This window comes from Oreochromis aureus, linkage group 3 (genome assembly GCF_013358895.1).
Source record: "Oreochromis aureus strain Israel breed Guangdong linkage group 3, ZZ_aureus, whole genome shotgun sequence".
Taxonomy (NCBI): domain Eukaryota; kingdom Metazoa; phylum Chordata; class Actinopteri; order Cichliformes; family Cichlidae; genus Oreochromis; species Oreochromis aureus.
Window position 1 is genome coordinate 35,777,890 of NC_052944.1, and position 16,298 is coordinate 35,794,187.

The 16,298-nt window shown below is 37.5% G+C and overlaps 1 protein-coding gene across 1 annotated transcript; it reads left to right on the forward strand.

The window, feature by feature from the left end:
• Window positions 1-8,508: 8,508 nt before the first annotated feature.
• Window positions 8,509-14,813, forward strand: LOC116318619 (chymotrypsinogen B-like). Its single transcript, XM_031737692.2, has 6 exons — window positions 8,509-8,581; window positions 9,661-9,681; window positions 10,099-10,240; window positions 11,271-11,527; window positions 11,612-11,724; window positions 14,049-14,813. Exons 1-6 carry the CDS (start codon window positions 8,524-8,526, stop codon window positions 14,469-14,471), a joined length of 1,014 nt encoding a protein of 337 aa, XP_031593552.2. The 5' UTR covers window positions 8,509-8,523; the 3' UTR covers window positions 14,472-14,813.
• Window positions 14,814-16,298: the final 1,485 nt, after the last annotated feature.

Here is a 16,298-nt window from a genome sequence, read left to right on the forward strand (position 1 = left end):
CAGGTCATGATCGCGGAACCACAAAAAACGCAGATAATCACGATGGTCCTCTCTGACCATGAAGTTGTGAAACATTTGCTCCACGTGGGCCATCACAGCATGTGGGTCACCTCTGATCCTGAGAAGCACACCCGAAAGGCTGTTATTGAGATCTGGGCCCTTACACAGCACTTGATTCAGAGACACATTTTCGAACTGGGCGCTTAAATCGAAGACTATTCTGTTTTTTGCTGGCTTTTGGGGGTGGTAAACACCAAAGTGTGGGAGATACCAGCATTCTTGGTGGGATTTGAGAGGGGGAGCCCTTTCTGCATGACCTTTGTCATGGGCGTCATTTTCATAAACTCCACATAATGATCTTTCATCCCTGGTTTTCTCTTTAATGTCTTTCGTAGGGACATGAGGCGGTTGAGAGCCTGCTCTCTGTTGTTGGGTAAGCGATGTCAGGGATGATGAAAGGGCAGCGCGGCGACCCAGTTATTTGCATCATCTTTAGCAAACTCTTTGTGCATAATGTTCAGAAACGACTTGTCTTCTGCAGAGAGTGCCATTTTGTCATCACCAGTAGTTTGCTCAAAGATGTGTTTGCCCAGTTCATCTTTGACCTGTGTGCTCTCTAAAAGGGGGCATTCTTCTGTGATCTTTACCTTTGTGTAGATTCTGTTGCTACAAGGAGAGAAAAAACTGGGGCGGCCATTATGCAGTATGTTTGTCTTGTAGGAGTTCACTGTGGGTCTGTGAGCTCCCGAGAGGCAAACGTCCCCGACAATTACCCATCCAAGATCAAGCTGTGTGGTGTAAGGTGCTTCATTGGGCCCATTTGCCTGGCGTTGAACCTTGTGAGCCTGAATTATATCACGGCCTAAGAGGAGGAGAATATCTACCTCTGGATCAAGTGGCAGTGTTTGTGCGGCTATGTGACAGTTTTATTTATTTATTATTTATAAAAAATAATATATTTTATTTATAAAAAAACTGTATTGTATATATATTTTATTGCATGGGCACTGTATCATGTAGATTACATTTTTAGTCCTGCATGTGATGAAGCCCTTTATGGCAATAGTTTTGTCACTTATAAACACTTTAAATGATTTGACATTTTTGGTGTATTGGCAATTTATGCACGACCCACATTTGAAATTACCTTGTAGGTTATGGCTTATCGGGGTTTTATCTGGAGTATTAGAGTCCTGGGAAGCTCTAACAAGCCTATCTTTAATATTTCTTCCTCTCCTATAGGTTATCATTGGTGGTTCTTTAAAGGTACCTAATAAGTTTGGGTCATTTTGAAGGATATGCCAATGTTTTAAAATTATTTCTTTAATGTTCTGGTATACCAGAAACAACCTCCACATGTGGTTTAGGATCTATGAGGAACCTCGTGTGCAAGAATATTATTTTTCTGTTTTTGTTTTTTTTGTTGCAATTTTCCTTTAAATTGTCTTGATTTATTAGATTAGATTGAAATGGATGGATGAAGAACTTTGTACTGGAAATAGTTTATGTGATTTGCAGTATAAAAGGTCTGAATGGTCAAAGTGACTGTAAAGTTTTATCCATTTATTTTACATTTTAAAAACTTTAAGTTTTTATATTTTAATGGTTGAAGAGGTTTAAGAATAAGAGCTATGAACAGAATGTGAAATTCAATTCACTATCATTTATATAGCACCAAATCAAAACAGTGGCCTCAGTATAAGGTAAAGACCCTACAATAATACTGAGAAAATTATCTGTAGCTTGCTATCCAAGTCAAAGATTTTTTGAATAAAGCGCCATCTCTTGGTGACACTCTGCAATTGAATGAGAGGGGTGTGTTTATGGTGTAAAGTAGATACGGCGCGAGGGAAGGAAGGAGGACTCTCAGTGACTGATCTCTAAGAGTTACACAACTGTCCTAATAACTTTGCTACACTTTCCTTAAACTATTTTAATGACCTAATGGTTGTCATTAAGAAATCCAACGCTTCTTAAATAATTGTGAGGAGTGAAATGTTAAGGTGTTTTCACAAATTGACTAATTTCTGTTGTTTGCTCAAAATGAATGCAAATGAATTAAAATCCTTTTTGGGGGTGTCCTTATTCAGAATACCTGTGTGATTAAATACATATTGTTGTGTTTTATTTTATTTTTCACTCTTAGAAACAGAACCATCAGGAAACACTTTCACACATTAACATATGAAGTCACAGAGGTTACAGAGGTTTTTTTACTTGTATGACTTTTGTCAAAATGTTTCAAATTTTAGTCAAATGAAGGTCGATGGCGTGAACATATCTGGTTCCTCGCACACTTAGAATAAACATTTTTTCCAAAAAGAGTGTATATAAGAAAAACATAAACAATTTTTTACTGACACTGGCACTTTTCTCTAATTTAACACCCATATCAAAGTCCAGTCATGGATGACGTTTCACGATCATTGGTGAAGGAGGTGATAACTATCTCCAGTAAGATACTGTGACTAAATATTTAAGTTCACTTAAGTTAAATCCAGCCAGCTTTGAAGGACAACAACAACAACAATATTTAATGTGAAGTTAAAAAAATAGCATTACATCAACTGGTGGTACCCCTTAGGTTTTTTTTTGTTTGTTTTGTTAAATGGAAATTATATAAATGCCATCAGGCATGAGACCTGAGTACCTCAGCACCTCAGCACCAAACTCACAACATCAAAATGGTACAGCTGAGCAAAACTGGCGCACACATTTTGGCAAGGCCAGGTGTATGTTAATAGAGAGCTAACTAAGGAATTATGGACCTATGATGTTTTAACAAATTTTCAAGACAGACACCTTATTTGATGCTGACAGGAAGAAGACCAAACCTTTCCAAATGAGAAAATTTGGAACAACCTGTCATGTCTAAAGATAGAACAAGAGAAATCTAGACTCAGGATGTGAGAAAGGAATTTCTGATGGATATGACAAAAATAGTCCAGCATACTTGTTTTTTTATCTTAACAGAAGGACAGATGGTGAAGTTTGTGATCAAAACAACCGTGAAAAGGCAGGCACAAACTGACATAATGGCAGGTGATGATGATGACTTTGAGATATGGGATAGGACTAGCAAGGGTCTGAGATAAACAAGACCAGATTTCAGTTCTGCAGTAAGTAAACTGCCACAGTATTTGAATGGGCCAACTGAAGAACAATTACCTACAGTAAAACATGCACTGAGTACACACTGAGTACACTACCGGTCAAAAGTTTTATCATTTATTGCAGTTCAAGTCATTGAAGTCCAATGAATAGCTTGAAATGGTACAAAGGTAAGTAGTGAACTGCCAGAGGTTAAAAAAAAAAGCAAAGTTATCCAAAACTGAAACTTAATATACATTTCAGGATTATACAAATAGGCCTTTTTCAGGGAACACAAAATGAGAGGACAAGTTTCTGATAGTTAACAGCTTGCGTGATAGGCGGCTCACACGACAACAATTTCAAGCACAACTTTTTCTTTTCGGAAGAGAGGAGACATTGAGACGATAGCTCCGCTTCTGCTCACAGAAGGCCTTCCAAATAAAGGTAAGCAAAGGCTGTTGTTTATACCAAAATCTGCACAATTGGACATAAACTAGATTTAAATGTGAGCGGACGAACTTTCTCTCAGTCAAATTGATAGTGTTTATATGATGTGATACATGTTTAGTGCATAACAATTTGAAATTACAAGTTAGTAAAAAAAGCTTAAAATATAAAGATTGAAGGTTTTAAATTTGATTTTAAAATAAAAGGTGGTAACCAGCTTATGCATGGTTACTGCATAAACTGCTGTGAATAGATGAGGCTGACAGATAAAAATAATTCAAGAACACAGCTCCATGGTTAGAAGTGCCAAAATGAATTAGTTTTGGCACTTCAGTATATGTTTTACTGTAGGCAAATGCATCATTAAATAATTAGTTAAATGTGTCAATAATTAATTAATTAAATATATAATTAATTAATCAAATGTCTTATTCATTTAATAATATTGGAAATAAATAAATGACAAAATAATTTCTTCAGTGTTTTAGATCAAAATAAATGGCCATTTAATTAATTATTTAAATATTTATTTAGTTAATTTATGGTGTATTTGATTTATTTTGTCACACCTGGCCCTCCATATCCTTGGCATATAATGTCTTGTGAAAGGGGAAACAGTGACTACATTTATAACACAGAAGGTCTGGTCTTCATATTTGAGTGTGACTGAAGTGCATCTAAATTTTACTGTCTCCCTCTCATTTTCTCACCTTTTCAGCTTGTTGACTTTGTAGCAGCTGTCTCCCTTCTGCTTTTGTGTGTGTGTGTGTGTGTGTGTGTGTGTGTGTGTGTGTGTGTGTGTGTGTGTGTGTGTGTATACCATGTTTACACATTTGTGTGGGGACTGAAAGTTGGAATGAAAGCATGTAACACTACACATGGTCTAAACATTAAAGGCTAGCTCATGATGAAATGATCTGCCATAACACTAATATCACCTGCCAAATGCTGGGGGAAAACACTCACACACATACAAACAGTAGTATAAATGGCAGAACCCCCTTTTTTCTTTTTTTTTCTTTTTTTTCAAATTTTTTGCTGTAATCAAATTCAAAACAGCAAACAGACTGGCCACTTGATCTGGTAAAATCTCCAGGATGAGAGGCATGCATCATATACTTAAGACTTCAGAGAATTTCTGCATGTGCAGAACCAGCCATTCCAGATATTTGTCACAGGTGTGTTTTGGCAGCACAGGTGTGTTTTGGCAGCACAGGTGTGTATGGCAGCACAGGTGTGTATGGCAGCACAGGTGAAGAGCAAGAGAAACTAATATGCAAATAAATGAAAAGGTGCTCTCCTTCATTCATTTGCATATTAGTTTGGTAGCAAACAAAATACCAAAGCAAGATGGTCATCTGTAAGCTCATCTATCTGTCATCTCATCTTTTTTGTCAGTCCACTTTGTGCAATATTATAAACAATACTTTAATCACATACAGTACTGTGCAAAGGTTTTAGGCATGTGAGAAAAAATGCTGTAAACAAAAAATGCTTTTTAAAAAAATGGAAGTGTTAATCATTTATTTTCATTATTTAACAACATTCAGTCAATGAACCAAAGAGAAATCTAAATCAACTCAGTATTTGGCGTGACCACCTTTTGCCTTCAACACAGCATCAGTTCTTCTAGGTACACTTACACACAGTTTTTGAAGGAACTCGGCTGGTCGGTTGTTCCAAATATCTTGGAGAACTAACCACAGATCTTCTGTAGATGTAGGCTTCCTCAGATCCTTCTGTCTCTTCATGTAATCCCAGACACACTCCATGATGTTGAGATCAGGGCTCTGTGGGGGCCATACCGTCACTTCCAGTACTTCTTGTTCTTCTTTACACTGATGATAGTTCTTAAAGACTTTGGCTGTATGTTTGGGGTCATTGTCCTGCTGCAGAATACATTTGGGGCCAATAAACAATCTTTTATATTTCTGAAAGCATTCTTTGTTTACAGCATTTTTTCACATCTTTCACACCTAAAACTTTTGCAAATTCCTGTACATATTTATTTTTAACAAACCCCATGTGAGTGATTACCCAGACAAAAAATGTTTTGAGGAGTGAGAGGGGTTTGGAGTTATTCTCATGGGTCCCGTGGTTTTGGATCCACGATGCCACTCTCGTTACGGATTAAGGCTACGTCCACACTTGCATGGGTATTTTTGAAAACACAGCTTTTTCTATATGTTTGTGCCTTTCATCCACACATACACATGTTTTGGATCACTGAGATTTTTTTTAAATCTCCTGCCAGGGTGAAGATTTTCAAAAACTAAGTTTTTGCGTTTATGTGTGGATGAAGTAAAACTGAGATTTAGTCAAAGGTGTGTGGGTTTTTTGACGTCACGCTGTGCGCCAGGTTACATTTCCGCCACATTTGGCGGATATAGACAAAATACTTTGGCTGTTAATCTTGCTATCTGCAGTTTTTAAACGCTTACATATACACAAGCAGTTACTGTCTCTCTATTTAGAAAGACAGGGGCGTCAGAGGGAACTTAAACATTCAACACAGACACTCTCACAACCCAAATCCTGACGCCAACGTCGCCGTCAGTTTTGAATAAACATAACTTTTAAAAATTTAATTAATGTATGCTGTATGCATTTTGTCCACTCCTAAGTTACAAGTCTACACCAGCCATATTTCAGCGCGCTGTGAGTTGTGATTATGAAACACTCAGACTTATTTAAAAGCTTCAGTTTCTTTCTTTATTGAATAAACTCTGAGCCTGTGAGACAAAATACAAAATACTGTCTTTAGTTATTAACATTTGAAATGATGAAGGCACTTGAAACGTAACACAAAATTAGCTGCCTTTCCAAAAAAACGCTTTTCAGAAGTACTTAAGTAAGTAAGTAAAATTTATTTATATATAGCGCTTTTTAAAACAGGAAGTTATTTCAAAGTGCTTCACATGGAAATAAAAGCATATCAAACGAAACAATCAAAAAGGTATAAAGCATATCATTCGAAACAATAAAACCCTATAAAGAGGGTATAGTAGCATATCCAATAAAACTGTTTGCTACACATGAATAATACCTAAATGCCTGTCTAAACAGATGTGTTTTGAGCTGTTTTTTAAAAGAAGCTACAGAGTTGATGGTGCGTAGCGGGGGACGTAAACTGTTCCACAATACTGGAGCCAGGGTTTGAAAAGCGCAATCCCCCTTCGTTTTCAACGGGTCCGTGGAATTGTTAGGAGACCACTATCAGTGGATCTAAGGATCCGGTTTGGAGAGTAGGGTTGGAGAAGCTCAGTGATATAAGTGGGGGCCTCACCTTCTTGGGACATGAATGTAAAAGTGAGGATTTTAAACTGATATCTATACTCAACCGGAAGCCAGTGCAAGGATTTTAACACGGGGTGATATGGGAGAATTTATGACTGTGGGATAAAAGCCTTGCTGTGGCATTTTGGACCGCTTGGAGCGCAAACAGGGTTTTGCGAGGGCACAAAACCCTGTTTGCTCTTTCCCTCCCAGGCTTCTAGACTTCTGATTGGCCAAAAATTTTACACGGTTAGGATTTGGCATCTTCTTGACAGCATTTGGCATTTACATGGGGATATGTTTTCAAAACTGCACGTGTGGACGGGATTTTATTAAAAACAAAAATGGAAAATCTCAGTTTTAAGAAATACCCTGTACATGTGGACATAGCCTTGGTGTTGCTGTATTTTCTCAGCCAAAGCTAGTTTAAATAATATTCCCACCACACATAATAATGGGGAAAATTAGCAGCTACTGAAAGTCACCTCATACCTTGAGGTAGCTGTTTGAGTGCAGTTTGTTGGTTTCAGTCAAGCATTAATTGCTAAAGACGTCGCAAAAAAAGCAATTTGAAAACTCCAAAGGCTGTCCATGCACAGAACCAGCCATTCCAGATATTTGTCACAGGTGTGTTTTGACAGTAAATGCCAGAAATTGACAGCTTTCACTTGCACATTTCTCTGTGAGCAAACAAAATACCAAAGCAAGATAGTCATCAATAATCTTCATCTATTTTCAGTCAGTCTGTTTAAAAAAAAAACAACTGATCAATCCTGACGGGCAGCTTTTGCAATCAGAATCGTGGTCTGAATGCATGAATGGCGCCGAACACATTTTGTTTTTGCAAGAACAGCTCTGTGGAATCTCTATATGCTTGTCTTGTTCATGTGAATTGTTCATCTGTTTATTTATTAATTTCTATTTGTCATAATTCAGATATAACATTATATGTGGTAAATTATGATGGGGTCTAAGTCAAGACAGGCAAGAGGGGGGAAAAAGAAGAAGAGGTGGTGTTGGTGGGGGGTTCATGGAAACATGAGGAAATGTACAATGTATCGCAACAGCTGCACCTGTAAGAAGAAAAAATTAGAAAATACAAATATCCACAAATCATTGTTCTTAGAGAAAGAGAGAGAGAGAGAGAGTGTGTGTGTGTGTCTGTGTGAGAGAGAAAGTGTATGAGTGAGTGAGTGTGAGAGTGCATGTGTCTTTGTCATAAATATGCTTGATAATGAGGGCTGTAAGGTGCAGTGAAGCCCCCCAGAAGCCTGCAAGCAGACAGAGATGGAACCAGGACAACCGCGCGATCTGCAGAGTACCAAAGATCTGAGACTCAATGACATCTGCAAGCCCACAGGAGAACGAGTGAGGTCCCAGATGGAGGTCCCATTTTGTACACTTTCGTTCAAAGTTTACATGATGTACACAGACAGAATTCTACCAAAAACATAACGTCCTTAGAGGAAGTAACAAATGGATCAGGTCTGATTAAAGTCTGTTAAGGAGTTGTGTGGGGAATTTGGTTTCAGCATTACACAATCTTTTAGTAAATATATGTTTTGCTGTTCTCAATAACAAGAACAAAGACCAACAAGTCTGACTGGATTGTTTGGTGAGGCCCTCATAATTTTTAGAAAAGGGTGGAGCTGAACATACTGTTAGATATTTAAGGTCTAAGATGATCTGAAACAGGTGCAGTTAACGATGGCTCTCCAACAGTTTGTGTACTGTTTCATTGTGGGGATCATTGTCTTATCCGAAGGTGAGAAAACATTTTATTTTTTCTTCAGATATTTTCTCATTACTGAGGTTATATCAGGGGTGGAAGAAGTACGAGATTTATTTAGAGGTGCAAATGTGACTATTCTAAATGAAATTTTCCACCTGGACACAAGGAAAGAGTCAATTTAGAATTAATGTCATTCAGAGTCATATCTAATAATATAATCCAATCAAAGTCACTGAACTGCTTCATGTTCACAGTGATACACACTTATTTATTTAACATCAACATTTTCTGTTCTATGCAGTCATTGTTTTTTGAGTGAATTGTAAGAAAATGTGTGAATTATTTGATCAGGAACACCGAGGTAAATGTTTCATGCCGAAAGTAACAACAGAGGTGATGCTGAGTTGGAGTCTTTAAAGATACAAATTTTTGTTTTCTTTCTTTAAAAGACGTAGAAATGTGACTTAAAGATTAACTGGTAGGTTAATGTTTAAAGGTTTTAACAACAGTCGATGTTAAAATGTTCGGTTTAGTATGTGATCAGTTTTTTAAGAAAGAGGAAATCACTGCTAGCTTTCACATGACTGATTTCTCACAAATGCAAGTAATCACCTGCACTGGGTTAACGAACATAATGATGTCTTGCTGAATTCAGTAAGACTTAAGGATAATCAGAAGTGAAAGGGTAAATAGTTAATTAAACTTTAGCAACTGCTTAATAAATTAGGGGTTCATAAGTTTGATTTACAGTGTGAAATTAAATCTGCACATGTTTCTTAAAGTGCATTAAATTATATCTCTAAGAGGTCCCGCCCTCCATCAGAGAATACTTTGAATACTCTGTTTGACTGCTTGAGACTGAAGAAGTTGTCCTCAGTGTTTCATCTGATCATCACTGAAACCTGTATTACAAAGAAACAGCACAAATGAGTTTCCATCGACACATTTTCAAAAAACATTATATGTATATATTTAAAATATAGAAACTAGACCTAAACTGGCTGGTTTTAACAGAAGTAAATATCTGGAACACCACTTACTTTGAAAAAAAAAATCATTGCCTACTTTCGCATATTTTCTATGAACCTGTTTGTCTCCGTTTGTCTTTTCAGGTTGTCATGCAGAGCAGCCCAGTAAGCATCCTAAAACATTTTTCAAATTCTTCACATTTTGAGTTTGGTTCAATTTTTTCTTTTCCTTCTGTCAGTTATACAGTAATTACAAAACATACACAGCAATATTCACATTCGTTTCGGTGACAAAGAAACACTGCACCGACTTTAGTTTTTTTCTTTAAACTATGAAATTATTTTGTGCTTTAACACTCGAGGAAGCATTTGTGTATCATGTGGATACCACAGTCTAATATTCAGATGTTCAGCTGGTTTCTGTTGATCCTCCTTAAAATCACATTAACATGAATGCCAGTACTCAAGATTTCCCAGCAGAGTGTTGCACTGATTAGTGGTATCTGTCACCTCTGAGTGGTTTTAATGCTGTGGCTGGTCAGTGTACTCACTGTTTAACTGTGCTCTCTTTTGTTTTGTCAGCATGTGGCACCAGGGCTGCGGACAGCAGCAGCATCACAGAAAATTGGCCCTGGTACGCTGCTATAGGTGAAGGTCCAAATCAATTTGGAGGGTCTCTGATCAATGACCAGTGGGTGCTGACAGCTGCATCTGCTACACTATTGTGAGTCACTAGTGCAAGTTTACACTTGATGATGATGATGATGATGATAAAGTGTAACATGTATGTGCAGTAAATAAATATCAGAGATATGTTTTTTATTTCTTCAAAATCAGCTCAGATGGCACTTCTTTTAACATTTGAAAACAACAGCTGTTGACCAAAGTGCTGAACTGTAAAGTACAGCATTGTCTGCACAACAATTGAAATAACATGTCACATTAAGGAGCTTGGAAGAAAAGCGTCTGGACTTCTTTAAGTTTCTTGAAGGTGTTTCACTCACATCCAAGAAGCTTTTTCAGTTCTAAGAGCAAACGTTAAATAGTCCCAGATTTTAAGCCCTATTGGGAGAGTCTCTAAGATGGCTGTTGACCCACTTTTAATCATCTAATCTGCCTTGAGATCCTTCCTCAGATGCCTTAATGCCCACATCTTGGATCACTTTATCTCAGTAAGTCACATGATAGAGTTGGGCAAGGTCTCACAATGGGTTCACCAGAAACCTTGGCTGATTGTGACCCACATCCATTTTCACACCTTGGCTAGTGTGACTAGGCAGATGATAAGATGGCTAGCTTAGTTTAGCATAAAGAGTTTAAATGGAGAAGTTGCTGCAATTAAATACAACTATGCACATCTGTAAGGTTCATTAATGAACACATGCTGGGGAAAACTAAGATCAGGTGCAGCAATGCAGTGTGGAGAAAAGACTCGGTGAGAAATAAGTTACATGACTGTTTGTTTTGTGAGCGCTAGTAAAGTTTTCTTTGTGTGCAGGCTGTGATCAGTTGACTTCACTTCACATTCACTGCTAAGTTAAACAAAATATAAACAGATGTTACATAAGCTCTATGGCTGATATCCAAACACTATAAAGCTAGCATTATGTGGTAGAATTAACCAATTTATGTAACATGCCAGCCTGATCACACGCACACATAGGCACGCAAGATAAAAGAAAAAAGGAAATTCATGACATCGACTCCATTGCACTGTGGTGTTATAAAAATAACCTGTGTGTGTTTGTGTAAAGTGTTGGCAGTACCACAGTGGTCCATCTGGGCCACAACAGCAATTCAGGTTCAAACCCGAATGAAGTGACTCGAACAGTGGAAGAAATCATCCAGCACCCTGAATTTAACGCGGCGATTGTTAAAAACGACATTTGTCTTCTGAAGCTGTCAGCTCCTGTGGATTTCACAGACTACATTCAGCCGGTCTGCTTGGCCTCAGAAAACAGCATTTTCAACAGTGAGACCAGCAGCTGGGCCATTGGTTGGGATTATAATAGTAAGTTATAAAATATTTATTTCCTTTTACAGCATTGTGTTGGATTCCTTAGAAAAGCCTGATCTTTGAATTCTGTCCAATTAGGTGATGTCCTCCAGGAAGCAAAGGTAGCAATAGTTGGAGACAATGAGTGCAGAGACAGCTACCCATGGGTCCAAGGGGACATCATCTGTGTTGGAGAGACAGATTTATGTTTGGTAACATTATTTTTAAGTTATATTGCAATCTGCTGATGACTGCCACGGTGATCATCTATAATTTTATATCTATATCAATTTATTTGACTTATTTTAGTACTTTCTCCTCTGTCTTGTTTTGGCTCACACTGTTGCCCATGTGGGCCACAAAGGGACATGTTTGCTGGTTAGCTGAGGGGACATTTCTAGCATTTCTTTGTCAGTGCTGAAGCTGGGCATTTTAACAGTCTAGGAACCGATGTGGAAGGTAAAGTAACAGCTGCAGTGTTTGGCTTAATTTTTCAGCCCCAAAGTTTGGTGCTTTACAAAAACGGTGCATTTGTGATTAGCTCGCTAGCTATCCAGGTACACTGGATAGTGAGAACAGCAGAACCGGCCATTGGCGTCTTCTTCTGATCACAGATGTGAGCAGATTGACACTGAGGACATGTGATAGACATGAAAGAGTCTGGACATGACAAATGTTATGATGCCTGAAACATCATCTGTGAAGAGAACAGGGAACTAGTGGGGGACCTGTAAGTTCTGGTGTTCCATGTCAAATCCAGTCGAGCTGCACACTGCTGCAACACACTCTTGAGACTGTGCTGAAGACACAGCAAGCCTTGTTGTAACAGCACGTATGGATCTGTCATCCTGGAGGAAATGGATTATTTTTGAAAGCTGAATGGGCTGCAGAGTACATCTCATGCTCCATTAGTGACAAGGATGTTAACAAAAAGTTATGCTAGAGAAAAATCAATCAAGGGGGATAAGGAGAGAGAGAGTTTGTGGCCACCACATGAGAAATCATTCCCTTTGTGGGGTTTTCTTGTTGCTGCTAATTCAGTGCACCTGTCGTCACTTTCATTTGCACCAAAGCAGCTGAAATGGATTCACAGTTCATGTTTCCTAAACAGATAGATTGATATCCCTGAAGGTTAATTGACTGTATATTATACTGTGATCTTTAATTGTTCCCTTAATTTATTTGAGGAGTTTATAACAAGAATTAACAACAAAGTTAGTGTTTTCAATAAAGTAAAATAAAGATGGTAGTAGCTCCTCTGATAAATAATTTCATTGGAATGATACCAATTTGTATTTCACCACAAATTCTCTTAAGATATGATAATATGATAAAACACTTCCTTTGAGAACTGGCCTTTCCGTTCACCCCCATTGAGGTGTTTGCCTAAAAACAAGACAACAAAGGGAACAGAGTAGATAATCCTATTTTAAAGTTTTCAAAAATGGTGCGGTAAGAGGTTCACAAGAGCTGTAATCTGTCCCCACACTATGCACCCCTGTGGCACAACCCAAAAATAAAAAATAGGTGAACACACAATTTATTAGCCACAATGGCACAAAAAAGGCATACGATTAATTAGTGATTTATATGAAGAAAACACTGTCATGTCTTTTAGTGATCTGACAGTAAAGTTTACTTTGGAACGACCCGGCGTTTCTGACGATATCTACAAATTAGAGATTGTTTGTAAGATAAAATGAAACTGTCTCAGGAGACAAATCTTATAGAGAATTTCCTTCTACTTCTACAAAGCCATCAAAATGGTATAATTTATGCCATCGGGCTAAACACAACACGTGTAAAAGTTTTCAAAGTATTTGGGAAAAAGATCTGGATTTTTCCTTTGACAAGGGAACATGGGATTCAATTATCTCTGAAAATGGGTTTTACATCAGGGAAGCTAGAGGTAAATCTCTCCAATATATAAAATTCTCAACTGGTATTACACACCAACGAGACTTTATAAAATGGGAATTAGTAAAGGGTGCTTGTGTTGGAAGTGCCAAGAAGCAAAAGGTACACTAGTGCATGCTTTGTGGGAATGTCCATTGGTCTCCCCACTATGGGAAATCGTTTTCAAATATATAGAGAGCTGGGTGAAATTTAGGTTACCTAGATCACCAAGAATGAGCCTATTGCGGCATAGAGGGGAGTTGCCACAGCCAATAAAGCAGGCTTCAGTGTTAAACACTGGGCATGACTGAAAATGTGGCATACAAGAAAATGCTGGGATAATTGAGCAACAAAACAAAGACTGTAACAGAGCAATGGGAGAGTTTTGTTTTTATGTGTCTTCAGCATGAGGATAATGTGAGATATAGTCTGAATTAAGTGTCTTGTGTGTGCAACGGTTTATTTATAATCACTCAACCCCCTCCCCTTTTCTTTTTTTTCTGCCTTTAATTGTAAAGAAAAGATTTACCAAGAAAGTTAAAAGTTTATCAGGTGAAAAAGGTCAACCTCTAAGAGATACGCAATTTTAAAAAAGAGATACACGTCTGTCTTAATAACTTTCATTATTTTCTTTCCACAGTCTAGAAGAGGGGAACCGCTCATGATCAAAAATGAATCAGTCTGGGTCCAGACTGGAGTCTTGGGTTTCTCTCAATGCATTTATACTCCCAGATCTCGTTCAGTCTACACTCGTGTGTCCCAGGTGCAGAAATGGATCAGTGACACAGTTACAAAGACATCACCAGAGGGTTCATCAACAACCAGCGCCCCTCCCACTCCAACTGCCCCTCCCACTCCAACTGCTCCTCCCACTCTCATTGCTTCCCCCAGGACCACAACCACTGCTTCCATTGCTCTTCCCACTACCACTGTTCCAACCACTGACCCGACATGTGACAGTTTGTTTTGTAGTGGTGAAAACTTGATCCACTTCACTCAATTCACCTCACTCTGTGTTCTCGTTGTGTTACTCCATGTGTTTGCTGGAATTGTTGGAAAGTAGATCAACGCATTTACTCAAGTTCAAATATAAACATGAAGTACTTTACCTAAGTTTTTATTTTACAACTTTAAGTTGAACACTATACCTTTTATTCCACTATACTTAGAGAAATCGGGAGTTTGTTTTATTTTTTAGCAAGATTATTATTTTTATTTCAGTTTTTTCTGTCTGTCTGTATTTGCTTTACCTTCTTTAAACTACTTTAATGACCTGATGATTTTCATTAAGAAATCAAACACTTCTTACATAATTCTGAGGAGTGAAATGTTAAGCTGTTGTTATCCCTACTTGTATCCATTATTTGCTCAAAATCTTACGCAAATGAATTAAAATCCTTTCAAATAAAAATAATTTTCTTTTCGTGTCCTTATTCATAATACTTGTGTGACTAAGTACATATTGTTTTGTTTTATTTAATTTTTCTCACTTGCAAACAGAGAACCAGCAGAAAAGACTTCCACACATTAACATTTGAAGTCATATTTCTAATGGCCATCATGAGGCGACTCAGATTGTAAAATCTGGGAAGATGACACTGCTGATGATTTTCTCAGTGATCTGGCAAGTTTACAGTTCATATTTAATTTAATATTTAATAAAACATCAAGTTTTCTTTTAGGATATGATTCCCTGAAGAGTCAGAGAGGAGGATAAAAAGGATACATTTTACCTCGTGATTGACAAGTCGTTAGTCTATAAGCAAGACTCAGATTCTCGGTCAACCCTTCATATGTCACATCACAGCTAGCAACTGAAGCGACTACCAAAGAGAGTGCTAATTCATTAGAGGATGACCATGGCAACCATGTCCACTGATGACCCACCATCAGCAACAAAGCAACATAATAAGCAATATGGGCTCTGCGTGGGTTATAGGACACTCACTGAAATGCAGGGAAATCCAGAATTCCACGTCTAGACTGTTATTGGAGCAGATTACAGGATTTTTTATTTATTTTTTTTTAAACGGGTGTAATTTTTTTTCCAAAGTGTATCATTTTTTATGTTAAATGAAGGTCAATGAAGTGAACATATCTGGTTCCTCGCCCACTTACAACAAAGTGTTGCATAAGGGTGTATAGGCTATTAAAAAAAAATGGGAAAAATCACACGTAAACAAAAAGGAACATTTATTTATGAAGATAGCTTTCAGTCCACTATTAATAAACCCAATGAGACTATTATGTTTGCTGTTCGACTCCTGTCGTGGAACTCTTCAGCTGCTCCTGCTGAGAATCCATGCAGACTGAGGTAGGACTTCATTTTGATGGGCACATCATCACCAGTGTTGGTCAAGTTACTTGAAAAAAGTAATTAGTAACTAATTACTGATTACGTCTTCAAAAAAGTAATCCAATTAATTTACTGATTACTTATTTTCAAAAGGAATTAGTTACTTAGTTACTTTTCAAAAACATGATACAACCTGAATACGCAATGGACCTTTCAGCCCAATTCTATTTTATGCATAATCCATCATATGAAATAAAATAAAATAAAATGGAAAGCCTCTTTATAAAATTTGTTTTATGAGTTTTAATCTTTTATTTTTATGCACATTGCGTTAAGCAAAAATTGAATTATATGCAACTGTCTTTGACTTGAAGGAAATCTTTAACATTTAAACCTATTTTCTGCATACTCCAGCATATAAAATAAAGTACAGTGGAACTCTGACTTACGAAATAAATTCGTTCCAGAGGGTCTTTCGTAAGTCAAAATTTTCATAAGTCGAAGCACCTTTTTCCATCGCTTTTTGAGTAAGGCGATGCTGGCTGAAGACTAAGTTCTTGGTGGAGGAGGACCTCGCTCATATTTATCAATAAT